The 15,250-nt window shown below is 54.4% G+C and overlaps 9 protein-coding genes across 9 annotated transcripts; 2 read left to right on the top strand and 7 right to left on the bottom strand.

The window, feature by feature from the left end:
* Window positions 1-111: 111 nt before the first annotated feature.
* BU26DRAFT_475171 (carnitinyl-CoA dehydratase) lies at window positions 112-1,203 on the top strand (the record flags this gene model as incomplete). The annotated part of the gene is made up of 2 exons (XM_033825523.1): window positions 112-673; window positions 740-1,203. Exons 1-2 carry the CDS (start codon window positions 286-288, stop codon window positions 1,201-1,203), a joined length of 852 nt encoding a protein of 283 aa, XP_033689749.1. The 5' UTR covers window positions 112-285.
* A 48-nt stretch (window positions 1,204-1,251) lies between these two features.
* BU26DRAFT_447726 (Thioesterase/thiol ester dehydrase-isomerase) lies at window positions 1,252-2,511 on the bottom strand. Its single transcript, XM_033824659.1, has 2 exons — window positions 2,187-2,511; window positions 1,252-2,132 (listed from the first exon to the last, which is right to left on the bottom strand). The coding sequence occupies exons 1-2, from the start codon at window positions 2,316-2,318 to the stop codon at window positions 1,287-1,289; spliced, it is 978 nt and encodes a 325-aa protein (XP_033689748.1). The 5' UTR covers window positions 2,319-2,511; the 3' UTR covers window positions 1,252-1,286.
* A 185-nt stretch (window positions 2,512-2,696) lies between these two features.
* Window positions 2,697-4,584, bottom strand: BU26DRAFT_417328 (DUF1446-domain-containing protein; the record flags this gene model as incomplete). Its single annotated transcript, XM_033823194.1, has 2 exons — window positions 2,697-4,470; window positions 4,517-4,584. 2 exons carry the CDS (start codon window positions 4,582-4,584, stop codon window positions 2,697-2,699), a joined length of 1,842 nt encoding a protein of 613 aa, XP_033689747.1.
* A 268-nt stretch (window positions 4,585-4,852) lies between these two features.
* On the top strand, window positions 4,853-7,012 carry BU26DRAFT_144500 (AMP-binding enzyme). Its single transcript, XM_033819877.1, has one exon. The coding sequence runs from the start codon at window positions 5,121-5,123 to the stop codon at window positions 6,807-6,809; it is 1,689 nt and encodes a 562-aa protein (XP_033689746.1). The 5' UTR covers window positions 4,853-5,120; the 3' UTR covers window positions 6,810-7,012.
* On the bottom strand, window positions 6,978-8,571 carry BU26DRAFT_144512 (glycosyltransferase family 31 protein). The gene has a single exon (XM_033819879.1). It carries the CDS (start codon window positions 8,549-8,551, stop codon window positions 7,217-7,219), a length of 1,335 nt encoding a protein of 444 aa, XP_033689745.1. The 5' UTR covers window positions 8,552-8,571; the 3' UTR covers window positions 6,978-7,216.
* A 351-nt stretch (window positions 8,572-8,922) lies between these two features.
* BU26DRAFT_514604 (uncharacterized protein) lies at window positions 8,923-9,747 on the bottom strand. The gene is made up of 2 exons (XM_033827876.1): window positions 9,138-9,747; window positions 8,923-8,993 (listed from the first exon to the last, which is right to left on the bottom strand). The coding sequence occupies exon 1, from the start codon at window positions 9,503-9,505 to the stop codon at window positions 9,197-9,199; it is 309 nt and encodes a 102-aa protein (XP_033689744.1). The 5' UTR covers window positions 9,506-9,747; the 3' UTR covers window positions 8,923-8,993; window positions 9,138-9,196.
* On the bottom strand, window positions 9,519-10,513 carry BU26DRAFT_600377 (uncharacterized protein; the record flags this gene model as incomplete). The annotated part of the gene is made up of 3 exons (XM_033835168.1): window positions 9,519-9,761; window positions 9,812-10,043; window positions 10,198-10,513. 2 exons carry the CDS (start codon window positions 10,511-10,513, stop codon window positions 9,832-9,834), a joined length of 528 nt encoding a protein of 175 aa, XP_033689743.1. The 3' UTR covers window positions 9,519-9,761; window positions 9,812-9,831.
* A 2,616-nt stretch (window positions 10,514-13,129) lies between these two features.
* On the bottom strand, window positions 13,130-13,787 carry BU26DRAFT_144462 (uncharacterized protein). Its single transcript, XM_033819876.1, has 2 exons — window positions 13,725-13,787; window positions 13,130-13,676 (listed from the first exon to the last, which is right to left on the bottom strand). The coding sequence occupies exon 2, from the start codon at window positions 13,548-13,550 to the stop codon at window positions 13,230-13,232; it is 321 nt and encodes a 106-aa protein (XP_033689742.1). The 5' UTR covers window positions 13,551-13,676; window positions 13,725-13,787; the 3' UTR covers window positions 13,130-13,229.
* BU26DRAFT_583367 (uncharacterized protein) lies at window positions 13,206-14,800 on the bottom strand (the record flags this gene model as incomplete). The annotated part of the gene is made up of 3 exons (XM_033834563.1): window positions 13,206-14,123; window positions 14,262-14,518; window positions 14,572-14,800. 3 exons carry the CDS (start codon window positions 14,798-14,800, stop codon window positions 13,677-13,679), a joined length of 933 nt encoding a protein of 310 aa, XP_033689741.1. The 3' UTR covers window positions 13,206-13,676.
* Between the last annotated feature and the right edge of the window lie 450 nt (window positions 14,801-15,250).

The following is a 15,250-nucleotide window of genomic DNA, read 5'->3' as shown; positions in this document are numbered from 1 at the left end:
GGCCGGGCCGTGAGGGGTTCGCTAATGAATCATTAGTCCGGACAAGGGGTCCAGCAAGGGTCCAAGTGGGGCCTCCCACCTCAATGAATCATTGCAGGCATCTGCGTTGAACCTCGGTCGAGGTTTCGCGTTCCGGGGAAGCTTTCACGACGCGTCGAGCTTGGAGATTTTGGTACAATAATTTTGCGAAATGGGAGTTTGAGATTCCTGGGGACTTCTTCGTCCAGATAGACGGATCCCTCTGCAGCCTCACCACTCCTCCGTCAACCACCTCAAACCGTCAAAATGACAACGCCCCTCACCAAAAACCCCATGCCCTCGTGGATAGAATCCCCCTATCCGCACGTCCAGCACTCGCTCATCACCTTCCCCGCAAAGCACATCCTCCTCGTCACCATCAACCGGCCAGAAGCGCGCAACTGCCTCCCCGTCGAAGGCACCATCGAGCTGGGCGCACTCTGGAAATGGTACGACGCGGAGCCCGAGCTGCGCTGCGCCGTTTTCACCGGCGCGGGAGATAAAGCGTTCTGTGCGGGCATGGATCTAAAGCAGAGACTGGATATCATAGAAACGGGGGAGATTGCGCATGATTATCCGCCGGGCCAGTTCGCAGGCATGAGTAATCGCACGGGAAAGAAGCCGATTATCGTGGCGTGCAATGGGCATGCACATGGTATGTGTGACATTCTCCGGGGCCTTCGTATCCAGTGGGGGAGGGGAGATTGACTGAGCAGCATAGGCGGCGGATTCGAAGCGATATTAAACGCGGACGTTATCTTTGCGAGCCCGAACGCCACGTTCGCCCTTCCAGAAGTCCTGCGCGGCGTATCCGCGCTCGCGGGCGCGCTCCCACGCGTTTTCCACCTCTTTGGAAATCACCGGGCTATGGACCTGATCCTAACCGGTCGCCGTCTCGGTGTGCAGGAGGCTAAAGATTGGGGATTGGTCAAGGAAATCGTGCCACAGGAGAAGCTATTGGATACGGCGATAGAGTACGCGAAGCTGATAGCGAGATTGAGTCCTGATAGTGTGATTATTTCACGGCTGGCAGCGAGGGAGGCGTGGGAAACGGGAGTGTCGAGGGCAACGATGAGAGGCCAGGAGCTGTGGGCGGAGAATATGCTAAGGAGTGAGAATGCGAGGGAGGGTTTGGCGGCGTATCGGGAGAAGAGGGAGCCGAGGTGGAAGAGGAGTCATCTGTAGATGGTCCCTGAAGACTCTAAACGTCCAATTCCGAGTGTGGGTAGAAGTGCCATAGATTCAATTGTACATACAGCATAGAAGAACTACAGCTTACTCTTCCCCTCCTTCTTCCACAACTCCGCAAACCCATTCGACAACGCCACCCTCCCATCACTCTTTACCACCGTCTGAAAAATAACCTCCTCCACCCCATCCTTCTCCCCAACTCTCCACATCCGCGTCTCCAGCGCATCCCCTGGATACACAATATTCGCAAACCTTGCCTTATAACTCTTCAACCTCCCCGCCTCACTCCCACCCATCTCCCTCAACAGCCCATGAGCCGCAATATTCCACGTGCCCAAACCCTGCAAAAACGCGCCCTTGAAGCCACCTTCCTGCGCAAACTTATCGTCGGCGTGGATGGGATTGTAGTCGCCGCAAAGCCGGTACAGAAGGCATGTTTCCGGCGTAGTTTGAAACACGTGCACGGCGTCCGGGGCGCGCTTCGGTGGGGTGTAGGAGACTGTGTCAGGCCCACGAGGGCCACCATATCCGCCTTGCCCAATGCCGAACGCTTTGCTGCTCATCTTCGCATACACTACCCCGGTTTTTGCATCGCGCATGCTCTGCACCATCTCTTGGATCATATTGCCACCCTTATCATACACGCCAACGATCTCGGGGCTGATTTCCAAGTCCAGCCCCTCACTCGACACCGGAATCGGATGCAGGATTTCAATCCCGCGCTCGCCATCGACGCTACGCTTAGGATCGAACGACGGCACGCCGGGTACATCGGTGACGAGGGCGCGCTTGAAGAAGTCGTAGACGTCTTGGTCGGTTTGCTTGAAGGGGAGGTTGATGGGGAAGGTGGGGAAGCAGGAGAAGTTTGGGTGGAGCTCGTAGAGGAAGTGGAGTTCGTCTTTTATGCAGCCTATTGCATTTGCCTGCAAGATTTATTAGCGTGGAAGCTTTGTGAGAAATAAGTGGGCGAGACGGACGAAGAGTAGGACATCTCGGCGGAGGTAGCTCGCTTTGACTGTGGGGAGCTTGAATCCCGCGGCTTTGCGGAAGTCGACATTGTCGTAGCGACCGTCTGGTCGCTTGACGGGTCTGTCTTTGTCTGCAATCATGCTGTAGAGTACGCTTGGGGGGCCAATGGATGACGAGGGAAATTTGAAGCGAGAAAGGCCTTAAAGCATAACGGCAGCTTTACGAACATATACACGCCGATAGAGCTACATAACGACCGAGGATATCAATCGGAGCTTGCTAAGAGGTGCAGAGTCGACGCTTTACCCTTCGTGAGTTGGTGCCCAGAAGAATGACGGTGGAGTCGGTCGGGTCGGAAACACGGTTCCGATAAGCTCGTGCTGGAAGCAGCACACGTGATGCCGGCTGCGCTACACACGCAGTCTGTGATTTGATTCATGGGCAGCATGATGAACATAGGAATGTAATTTATTCTACTCTCAGCGTTTCGAAGGATCGCTCTATATTGACACATTTCCTCACAGCTTCCCCTTCAGCCCTATCCTCCTTTTCTCCTCCGCCCTTAACAACTCCACAGGAACGTCGACATGTCTAGCCCTTAGAAACTCACCCACGCTTTTCCCAAACCCATCAAGCACACTACTGCTACTCACACCCTCTTGCAGCAGCCCTTTGATTACGAAGTGCACAGCCATCAGACCCTCGAATTCACATCTCTCGACCTTATAACCCTCCTTCCAGTCATCCCTGAGCAGCTCAATGCACTTTTGCCTCGTGAGGAAAGAGCGAAGCCACGGCCAGGCTGCTCGATCGCGCACCCAGAAGCCGACGTTCGCGTTCCCGCCTTTATCCCCGGAGCGCGCGAACACAAGGTCGCCGAGCGGACGCCGCTGTGCAGGGCCGAAGGAAGAAACGTCGACAGCGCCCTCGAAATCGTAGTCTGGCTGGACCGGAACGCCCTCCGCACACTCCTCTTTCCTCTTCGCCTCGACATGAATCCCCCTCTCTCCATCCACAAAGCTCACACTCAACGGCACACCCACACTCGGCACCAAGCTTGGAAAATACCTCACGTACGGCTTGGGCTCCATCGTCCTCCAATCCATGCCCAAATGTAGCCCACAATACCCCTGCATGCCGTTATAAAATATGGCCCTCCTAAACTTCTGAATTGCGTCTTTGTCCTCGCTCTGTGCGAACATCCTAAGCATCACTGTACATTCTTGCTGCGACCTCGGGTCCGGCGGACTGCTACCGTAAACTTCCATGCTGAAGGTAGTGAAGTCCCCGGGGTTGATCTCGCGCATGACTTGGTCTTTCATGAGGGCGAATTTCTGGGTCGTGTCGAGACCCGCGCAGTAGGCATTGATTTCGGCTTGCCAGCCGCCGAGGAGGCAGATGGCGAGTTTGGAGGTTGGAGGCGGTGCGGTGCCGATGATTCCTGTGAGGCGGACTCTGTTCTTGCCGATCTGCTTGAGTTGGGCGCCGTCGATGCGGGCAGTAACGTCGGGATTGAGGTAGTAAGGGCCTTGGATTTCATACAGGAGTTGCGCTTTGCAAGTATCGACTGTAACCGCGCCATTGGTGTGCTCGGGCTTCGTGATGACGCAGGTTCCATCACTTGCTATTTCAGCGATCGGATACCCGACGTGGTGCAGCTGCTCGATCTCCCTCCAGCCACAGTAATTTCCACCAGTGACATACGCTCCACACTCGATGATGTGGCCAGCTAGCAGACTCCCGGCCAGCTCTTGATAGTCTGTACTCTTCCAGCCATGCCACCAAGCTGCGAGCCCCATGACGGGTGAAGCATCGCAACAACGCCCACAGATAACGATTTGAGCGCCTGCTTCAAGCGCAGCAACGACTCCTGTCATCCCCGTATACACGTTCGCAGCCAAAATCTTATGTCTCAATTCCCCCAACTCAATCCCTGACTGATCCAGATGCATCAACTTCCCCAACTTCCCATCCTTCACCAGACCAGTGACATTATCTCCACTGACCCACGCAACCCTAACGCCTTCAATCCCCAAGCTTTTGAAATACTCATCCGTTTTCCTCGCAAGGCCCTCGGGGTTCAACGCTCCACCATCGTGGACGACCTTGATCTTCTTGCGGGCGAGTAGTTTGGCCGCCGCGCCATCTTGCCAGGCAAGTTGTTCTAGGAAATTGGGTTCGTAGCCTAGGTCGGGCCGTGTTGTGAGCTCGATGGCTTTCCAAGCGATGTTGAACTCGGCGAGGTAGTCTGCTGTTATCGCGTCGACGTCGCCGTCGCGTGCAAGGCGGTATCTATGTATATTAGCTGGCCGGTCTGATTTTTGGATTAGTGACTTACACTTCATCAATTCCATCGCCAATTGCACCTGAGGCATTGCCGACGCGGATAGGTCGTCGAGAGGGCATATTGGTGCGGCACAGTCGATCTAAAAAAATTGCCTACACGACGACTCCACGAGACGGCAGTGAATTATCTGGCCTTGCTCACATCCACAGTCGTAAAATTTACAGCTATTCGCTAAGGAACGTATTGCGGAATAGCCGGGAGAGCAGCTGCGGAGTCGGTTCATTCGGGAGTTTGGGGTTGGGAACTGTCAGTGGTCGCTCCTCCATGAATCATTAGCGCGATCCTACCTGCATAAACCACGGTCTTAACTGCGGGGTTCGGAGCTCAAAAAAATTGTCGACCTGTTTTTCTTCTCGCGAGAGCAGGGCGGAAAATGTTTTGCAGAGTCGAGACGTGAGCTCACGGTTCGCCTCGAGCATGGTTGCGCAGCATGAGTAAGGTGTCGCTGCGTGCCTGAGCGACATGACACAGCTCTTGAGCGCACTGCCTTTTCTCCAGTTGCCTCTCTGGCTGTGTTGTTGAAGCAGAGCTTCTCTTTCGAGGTTGCTGAGCAGACACACAGCGATACCAGCTCTTCTACCCCCATCTCTTCGCAATGAAGACCTACAAATCCCCCAAACAAATCAATATCCCAACAGACCTCTCCCTAACCCAGCTCCTTCATACCTCGACAACACCGCCTCTTCCACCTTCGCACCTCATCGCTAGCGACTCTCTCACGCACCGCTCGCTTACTTTGCAAGAGCTACGAACGAATGCCGGACGGATAGCGAACGGGCTGTCTAAGACCTATCGGCCACGGGACCAGTCACACTGGGCAGTTATTCTACCCAACTCTTGCGATTATGTGGAGATTGTGCACGCTGTGTTGTGGATGGGAGGCGTTGTATGTCCAATAAACCATGCAATCGTAGTGGCCGAAATAGCGCACGGCTTTACGGTGACACGACCGGCTTTCGCCGTTGTGTATGGTCCAGCCGTGCCGAAGGTCGAGGAAGCTATCGCAATAGCAGAGAAAGATTTGAAAGCGCAGGGCGTGAGCTGGAGAGCACCGACGATAATAACGATTATTGAGCGAGGGTCCTCCAGATCCTATCATCACATTCCGGACGACTTTTCCTCGTTCAGAGGAACGCTTCACATCTCAGAGTATGCCGACACGAGGCTACGACTGGCAACAATCCATCTGTCTTCGGGAACCACAGGAAAACCGAAAGGCGTGGAGCTGACCCAGTACAACTTCGTGTCGAACGTAAAGCAGCTCGAAGCTCACGATTCGGCACAGTTCCATCGTGGTAGCAGAATCGTGGCTTTCACGCCCTTTGCGCATATCGGCAATACTACATTTCCCCTCTTCTTCGGACCATACATGGGAATATGGCATCATGCGATGCCCCAGTTTGAGCTCGAAGCTTTCGCGAAATTGGTCGATAGCGTGAAGCCCACCATCTTCCAAGGCGTACCGAGCGTGGTCATTAGCTTTGCCAATACCGATATTACACATCGATATGACTTTTCGAAGGCCGAGAAGATAGACTGCGGGGGTCCACCGTTCAAGAAGGACATGTTCGACAGGCTGATGAGTAAAGCGCCGTGGCGAGTGAACCAAGTGTATGGCATGACGGAAGGTGCTGGATACATTGCATATCAGCGGAAAGGCGACGCACAACCCGACAATGTAGTCGGTCCGCTATTGCCAAACATCGAGATCGCGCTACGAGTGAACGATGGAAAAGACGATGCGCCAGAAGGTGGACCAGGAGAAATGTGGCTCCGAGGACCAAACATAACACGCGGCTACGCCTTCAACCACGACGCCAACAAATCTGCCTTCCCCGTCTCAGGCTGGTACAACACCGGCGACGTCTGCACCATCTCCAAGACGGGAGTGATCGCGGTCGTCGGAAGAACCAAGGAACTCATAAAATACAAGGGCTTCCAAGTGAGCCCTGCCGAGCTCGAGACGTACCTGAACTCGCATCCGCACGTTATCGAAGGAGGTGTCGGTCCGGTCTTCGACGAGAGCCAATTGACTGAGCTACCGACGGCGTATGTGATATTGAAGGAGCACTTGGTGAACGAGATGGATAGAAAGCAAGCGCTCCGGCAGATACATGCTGAGGTGGATGACAAAGTCAGCGGGTATAAGAAATTGAGGGGCGGTGTCTGGGAGGTAAAGAGCTTACCTAAGAATCCCACGGGGAAGATACTGAGGAAACAGTTGAAGGATAAGAGGAGTGGCCTGACCTCGCTGGACCGTGGGGACAGGAGAGCTAAACTCTGATAAGGAAGTTGAGAGCCAGTGGATGAAGAAAGCGTCAACTCTAGACCAACTGGATAGACCTCAAATGCTGAATAACAGAATGGTTGATCGAACCTCTAAGAGGGGATGTTCTCAAATCACCTTATATGCAGGCACTAAGTTAGCCTAGGTTAACATAATTACAACGAGTACAAGACGAGTTCTCAACACTGCCGCAAAGCGAAATATGAACGAGGCAGCGCAGCAGAGAATACCTTCTCACAAACCGACCCAAACGCCGTTCCATGCAACCAATGCCCAAATTGTGACCGCATGCCGCCCAGGGTATATAACGCAGCGATGCTGTCGGGTATCAAACGCCATTCAATGCCGTAAATCGTACAGAAGTCTCTCGTGTCGTCGTCTCGTGTCTCGAAGGAGTCGATCGGTTACGGATTAGCGTGCACAAGGTGAGCTCCGTGACACGGCGAATGCGCGGCTTTGAAAGCCTTTATTCTAGCCGTGACCCAGCCAGATGTCCATTTCTTGTCACCATCGGGCGACTGATGGTGCCCGAGCCGTATGTCGTGCGATAGACGACAAGTATCCCCAAAATGCTCGTACTGTAGGCACTTGCTATCTCTCAAGCAGGCTGCGAAACAGGTATCAAACGACTTGCCGGCTGGATGCCCACTGCCATGGGTGATGTCTTCTGACATGTTGGACCAGTCGTCGGTTTGGTCTTGTAGAGTGGGCTCGATATACGTAAAGAGCTCTTCGAAGGTAAGGGGACGGGAGGGATGCTGTCGCGCCGATTCCCAGCGTTCGAGGGCCGCAAAGTCTTCGCCCTGCAGATGATGAAGCGTGAGGATTGCCTCGCACCATTGTTCCCAGCCGAAGCGCGCAGTGATGGGTTTCTCGCCGTTAAACATGGGCCAGTACCCGCGAATCGGGACGCCGCTCTCCTTCAGCACGTTCCCTAAAACCTCGTCGCCGCAGCATTCTTTCGTCACGTCTTTGCCGTATAGGTGCGTGCCGGGAAAGTGGTGGTTCTCAGCGAACATGCGGCCGCGCGCCATTAACTTATTCAGAGCACCCCGCGAAAGCACGAAGCCGCTGCCGCCGTGGGCAAAGACGGGCTTCTTCGGAGGCCAGACTGGAGATCCAAAGTAATACGGCGTCTTCGGATTGAAATGCGTCAAGAAGCGGTACATGTTGTCCCAATTGACGTAGGTATCGGTCTCAACGAAGACAAACCAGTTCGAGTCCGGGCGCAGGTGGGAGGTCAGCTCCATCATGGGCAGGAACTTGTACTTGTCCAATCGCCACCCGTCGCGCGTCTTCTCTTCGGTGCTATTTGCCGCCTGTATCCTGTCATATATGTCGAAGTCGGGGTTGTTGTATCTGTATTCTGGGCGGAGGTTCGCGAGCGCGTCTACAATGTCGAAGCCGCTGTATTCGGCTTTGCGATCGGAGAAGAACAGGAGATCCTGCTTGCAGCGGCCCAGCCGGTTGAGGAATCTGGGCAGCTGTGTGGCCAGCTCGCCGGCGCCCATCTTCAGCACGATGGTGACATCGTCCATGACGCCGGCTTTGAAGGGGGAGCATTCTTCGCCATAGGGGACGTCGGCGGGCGAAGTTCGGGATCGCGCGGGTCGGGGGCGCTCGAGCAGGATCTCGTAGCCGCGCTGGCCGAAGAAGAGGTTCGATATAAATGAAAACAGTAAAAAGGTGCACAAAAGGATTGCCGCGCACAGCAGGCGCGTGGGCGTCAATCGCACCATGATGCTGGGGGTGCCAGGAGTGAAGAGGGAAACACCGAGCAGAGCTCACAGATTGCGGAGAACGCGCTAGCCCAAATGGGGCTAGCCGAAATGCAATACTTAGCCAAGACGTTTTCGACCCTCTTTCCATCCCAACTGACCTCTTTCTCCGGTGCGCTTCTCTTCATTGCCAGTGGGACCACCCCTTCTGAGCCTCAGGCTCTTCCACGATGCAGCATGCCCAGGTGGCAGTCAACATACCCCGGCGTCAACCCCTCTGTGCCTGGAAGTCGAGGCCTTGCGCCCCGCAGCCGAAGTTTCCCCGGCCGGGGGATGACCCTTTCACCACGCCCCTCCCCCTGCTGCCGGGGCGGCTCTGCGCTGCTGCTGCACTCGAGCCTCTTGCTTGAGGCCTTTCTTATCATTCTCCTTTTCATGCCTGTGCCGCTCGGTGTCGATGATGGTATGCGGTCTCCTCCACGTCACATATTCTCGGTCCTGTACACGAAGCACAGCACAACATCACCTTCGTCGCTGCCCCACCTATCATCCTCTCGAGCCCATCTTGTAAATTCCCTACTGACTCGCTTTCCCCGTCTCTGCGAAGGGACATTGCTGCCACATCGTTCGGATGCGATAGTCTACAGTGGGCCAGTCAGTCGGTCATCAAATCGTTGCGCGCTCACATGAGGTAGGTTGGAATGGGGATGGATTGGGGGGGATGGAACGGGATGGGGTGGCGTGAAAGCGTGGAGATTGCCTGAGATGGGGAGAAGAGGAGAGGGGTGTAGAGAGGCAGAGGAATAGAAGGATGGATACAGAGTGTAGGAGGAGTGGGGATATGGGGAAGGGGTGTAGGAGAGGGAGAAGGGTGGCGGGAAGAAGAGAGGGGTAGCAAGTCCTAATCTTTGACAATTCTAGCGGAGGTAGAGTCTTGGGGTGGTAATTATAATCATTGGAAGGCTTGTCAAGCATGCACTACTCGATTCCGATTTCCTCCCGATCACGTGCTTGGTAACATAGATGTCTGGGGCAAGTTGTGGGAGAAAGATAGGAGGAGCTGTTCCTGTGGAGAGGTTGCAACCTCAATCATTGGGGACTTTCCTCGCCGGTCCCCAGTAGGAAGAGTCAAGAGGCTCAACAACGAGGAATAAGGAATTGCTGATATAGCCACCTGGAAAGCGGTCTTCAGAGGGTTTGAGACTCCCAAACCCTCCTGGGAGAGGTTATGCTACATCTGTTAGCATTCGATCAAATGAAAAGAGTCTTGCAAAAGCTTACCCAATCCTGACCAACCTCGATTAGTCCTCTTCTTCGTAGCTGATGACCTCAACCACTTCGATCTCGCCGAGGAAAGTCCACTCCCGCCGCTCGCAGTCATCCAAGTCCTTTCCAAGGTAGTATATGCCCCTCTTGTCCGGCTCCCATGCTTCAATATCCTGGTCCTCGTATATCAAACCTCCTTTGCGCGTTCCATGTACAGGAATAGCGAAGATACCTTCAACCGCCCCCGCTGGGTGAATTGTAGCGACTGCGGCATAGGGTGTTGTCGTCTCGACAGCAGCACCATTAGCGAAGTTGGGAAAGTAAGTGGTCTCGATGGCACCAAGATGGATTATTTTTGTGATGAATCTTGACAAGGTGGCAGGTAGGCAAGGAGCCGCTACGTGTGGCTCTTGATTTGTCGAGATATTTCACGGCGAGCGAGGGGCCCGAGTCCGCGTCCGAGTCCGTGGCTTTGATTGTTGGATGTGGAAGCGTGGAGCTCTTCACCGCAGCTTCTGGTATCTGTAGAGAATAATTCGTGTAAAGAACTGGGCCATAAGCCAGCTTAAGATTGAACTGCTCTCCGAGTAACGCGCCTTTCGGTACATAGTATGGGGTTTCGAAGACTGGCTGCACGTCGAGCTGCGTTTCGTGCCCACTTACAGTTCCTAACTTCCATTCAAGGATGTAAGGAAAAGCGTGGAGCGCTTGTCTCATTTTTCTCTCAGAGTTGCGATTCCAATCCTGCTGGAGAAGGAGGTTGATGTCTATTTTTGCCCGGTACTTGTATAGCCAGCGGTAGTAGTTGCGGAAGTAGGTCTCTGCTGCTTCATTTGATTCGAGATTGACGTATTTAAGCAGTTACTGCTGGGTAGATTCTTGAGAAGTAAACACATGCTGTTGCTCAAAGGCTTCGAAGTTAGGTTCTGACATAGTATGGCTCTTTGAGGACTCGCTTGGACGGTATGCGGATACGGGGGCTATTGGCAAGGCTACAGCTACCCACGCAGGTGTTGTTCGTAGTTGGGTGGAAGCAATGGTTGTGCGATCGTAATTGAGAATGAAATTAACTAGGTCCTATAGCAGCGGTAGAATTGATTGACGTCAGTGAGCCTTGGCATCACATGATCGAGTCGAACGCTTGGACGGTCCTCGAAAGTGAAGAGTATCTCTGCTACGAAGATTGTCGTGTCTTTTGAGTCACCGATGTTGGTGCACCGGCCACCCAGTTCGGTGACTCAAAAATACGACAATTTTCGCATTGTCCTGCGAACGCAAGTTCACCCACCACAACGGCTCCTCCTCTACGTGGAGCCCGGATCAACCCTCGAAGCAAACGCGGTTACGCGGTTATCCGTGGACGGTGTCGTGCGTTGGGATGACATTCCCTCTCTAATGCGTGACATCCCAGCGTGCCGTATCGCACGCTTCATGCGAGATCGCGCCATGTCATGGATATCGCGGCAATCCTCGCTGGGATGTTGTGGAGGACCCTCGTGCCCTTGTGGCTCTCGGGCTGTTGGCGCCCGAGTCCACCATGCAGCTTCCCGTGGGCTATGCGAGTCATTGCGACATGCTGCAATACAGAGGCGATTTGCTACCATATCCTTGGGATAGCCTTTGTGGTTGTGCCCGGCGTCGGTCATGTCGGTGTGGCTCTCTGGGAGTGAGCCACGAGCGTGCCGTGTTGCGCGCACCATACCTAGGTCTGAGCCGTCATCGCAACATCATCAGTGCCATGCTGATTTGTTACCGCATCGCTGGAATACCGTGAATGGGATCGAAGTCTCTCGTGCGATTGTGGCTCTCGAGAGCAAACTGGCTCAGCCATGAAATCGGCGATCGGTCGACGCAGAGCTGCGCATTTCGGCTTGCCGACCCAGTCGGAGGTTTTCGTCGTCGAACACAACAGTCGTCGTGTTGTTGCAAATGATGGTCGGCCCGATCTGGTGTTTCTCTTGTGAAGAAGTATAAATTCTTCATCAAACCCCGCAGTGTCTTCTATTGCACAGTAACTCCTCTTCCTCTTCGCTCCCGCCGACGACGTCGATTTAAGCTTCGCAGTTAACGCACAACACGCACCAGCGGAACTTTCTTAGGTATTCGGCCCTTCTTGAACTTCGCGGTCGAGACTCTAGAATGCAGCCAAGAGATCGTTAGCTGTGGAACTGCAATCGTTTCTTCGCCTTACCACGACTTGCTGTAAGTCGACTGGAATGTCTAAGAGCTACGAGAAGATGTTGACAAGAAGAAGTGTCCACAGTCAGGAGGAATCCATGAAGTCACTTCCGTGACCGCCTCATTCACAGTCTACGATACTCAGCATACGATCAGATTCTCGATGCTCGTCACCGACCCTCGAGATCGAGAGGCTCCCCAGACCGCCGTAGACAGCGGCTGGAACCACTCAGCAAATCAGCAACGAATCCAGACGCCTCACTTGTCCCAGAACCAATGACATCAACCCCAATTCGCATCACTTTTGGTCCTTCCGAACCACCCCCTGCCTGTGGGCACAGCACTCTGGTCTCTCGCGCAAATTGCCTTATTTTACACCACAAACGGCCACTTGGGTTGGAGAGCCGTGGAACCGATGATGCTGCAAGTCTTCACCCATCGGAAAATGCACCTGCGGCTTTCCATGACCCCGCGGTTCTCTGTTCTCTCTGTTGCCCGTTGAGCGAATACATTGGCGGCGAAGCCTCGCCCCAGAGTCGGTGAAGCTGCTGTGCAACCTGTGATGAATGACACCACCATCCCGGTCCCTGTTCCTCGATCGCCCAGGAGCTGACATCCTAGTTTTTCTTCTACAAGGTACGTGAATGGCTATCTTGCGTAGGGATATTCTGCTCTGCTGTGCTGTGCCTCTCAGATGCATACAAGGCATTATGGTCGGTGTGAGCGTAGCCAATCCCGAGCTGACTGCCAATTCCATTATAGCATGTGCATCTTTTCTTGGCCAGCTGCCACCAGTAACACGCCTCCGCAGCCTTAATATCGCATAATATTCAAGGCGAGCAAGCGCTGTCTGAGATCCCCTACGATCGCTTCTCCAAGGATTAGACGCGGGTGAAAACCGAAGAAGTCCGAATTAGCACCAGACAGCTTTGATTTGGCGAATACGTCTCCCAGCAGGCAGGTCCGCATGCAACCGGTGAGTAGGCGATTCAGATGATCCAAGGACTTCACGGGTGTTGCGAGGGTTCTGGACCCCGTGGCAGCGCACGTGCGCATGGCGTCAAAAGCACTCCTGGAAGCTATGAAATCAGAATTCACGTTGTGATGGCATATCGTGAGTGGCGGTCAAACCGGCCCTCCTTTTCGTTTTCTGGGCGCGAAGCGGCAAAAGCGTCGGATAGCGAATCGGGGAAGCGGAACGCCTAGCCCGGAAAGCCCGCGGCTTCGCCAAGTGTTTTCCGACTTTTGTATCACGTCAACGCAACGTTGGGACTGTGGTTGCAGTAAGGAGCTGTTTCTTGCATACAAAAGCAAAACGCCAAAACGCCAAAACACTAGTAACCCCTGTCGCCTCCAACACCTTTCCACCCTCCATTACGGCGACGAAGCAGCAAGAGAGCAAAACTCCTGGAAAAGCCGCATGATCATCCTCTGTTGGTTCCTCCAAAGGCAATGGAAAGAAACGCTGACTTTCAGACCCCATATTGAAGCTGAAGTGGTCGAGAAACAAGATATGACGAGAAGGCCAAGAGGAAGCCCCACGACCCGACGGCGCGGACCGACAGGGCAGCTGCATGCAGGATCTGCAGAGGTGCCTTGTGCGTGCGACAGCTGGCCTAAGCCCAAGCCCACCTGCATCGTCGAGGACAACACGTGCTGCTAGCAACACAAGCGCCCCAGATCCGGCGCGCTTTCTTTACTACTACGTCCCATTAGCGATACCACGATGCTGGGATTCCCGGGTACATACCCCAGACGATTTCGAACCGTCCACGATTAGAGGGCCAATCTGCGCGATGACGGTCGCGTCAGCGTCTAGGCGGGCAAAAAGCTTCATCCCCATGTGCTCTGTGTCGTGGAGGGCGACCACGGCCGTCCGAGCAAGCTCCGGTGTCTTGAAAATTGCAGTTGCCCAGCCCTTGGACTTCCCTTTCGCGTCCTTGTGTACTTTTGCCTCGTCTGGCCGCAGGCCCCTGCTTGCGAACAGCTGACCCAGTTCAGTATGCCCAGCTTTGTAGTTAAGTCCCGAAATGAAGACGCCACGACTCTCAGTGATCATAGCGCCGCCGCCGAGGTTCACTGGGAGGCCGCCTGCGTTCTGCGAGTAAGCTGCCACCTGCGGGGGCGCGGCCGGCGGAGCTTGGTAGGACTGCGCAAGAGTGGTCGCGTCGGTGCCGGGCGGGTAGAAGTACCCAGAAGTGGTCGCGTGGGGGGCGGCTTGGTAGGAGGACGCAGGATTGGCCGTGTAGGTGGCGGTTTGGTAGTAGTACTCAGGAGTGGGCGCTACGTAGTTGGCGGTTTGGTGGTAACTTGCGTAGGGGTTCGGGGCCTGAGCTTGCACGTTCTGCGGCGCCGAAAAGGCACAATTTCTACCGAAGGCCTGATTGATCTTGTGGATGTCGAGCCCCGATTTCGCCGAGTGCGCCTGGTCACTGACACCGCGAAAGTGCCGGGAGCAGTTGCATTTCAGCAGCTCGTAGTCTCGGGTGGTCAAGCTTGTCTGAAAGAGATGGACCAATATGCCATTTGCCGCGGAATACACATCTGCATGCAAGATCAGCACGACCGTCACACATGCCAAAAGGCGATTTCCATACTCCAGGCCGACTCGGCGTCACCTTGGTCTTTCAACCTGGACCATGACTCCTTTACCCCTCGATTCCGGCCGGGGTAGACTTCAACCCAGCCGGGCTGCTCTTTGACATAGTTGCGCATGTGATCCTTGAACTTTCTCCAATCAGCTAGGTAGGGTGCATTGCTGGTTTGTCCGGATGCGATGAGCAGATAGTCCCCGGCCCACCCTTTTGTCGGTGCGGATTCCGACATGTTGAGATCGAATCGAGAATGTAAAGCGAGATTCGAAACGGGTATATCTGTCGTAGAACTTCTGGGTGAGGAAAGCGTGTAGAAAAGAGTAGCTCTGGTACGGGTGTGACGAAGGAGAACCTACGGAGATGATGGGGGGTCTGGGAAGATAGTGATATACTCTAAATGCTCCAAGAGCGCGAAGAAGAGTGTGTTGAGGAGGAGATAGGTAGCAGCAGGCGGTATTTATATCTTCATTTTGGAGTCCGCCCCCCCGAGACGAAGCTTTACAGTCATCGAGTTCAGCATTCTAGCGCGGTGTTACTTTTAACGCTGGCCCGTCCCAGCTCCTGGTCTTTTACAAGAGGCTCACTACGCCGCGCTAGCAGTCCGAGCTTGGATGTTGACTGTAGAATGGGAGTTGCTTCTCTACACATGGCTTGTTGAAGACAGGCTCCGCGGTGACTCCCG

This window comes from Trematosphaeria pertusa (genome assembly GCF_010094035.1).
Source record: "Trematosphaeria pertusa strain CBS 122368 unplaced genomic scaffold BU26scaffold_2, whole genome shotgun sequence".
NCBI classification, from domain to species: Eukaryota; Fungi; Ascomycota; class Dothideomycetes; order Pleosporales; family Trematosphaeriaceae; genus Trematosphaeria; species Trematosphaeria pertusa.
Note: the sequence above shows the minus strand (reverse complement) of the source record. Positions and strands in the feature narration are given on the sequence as shown.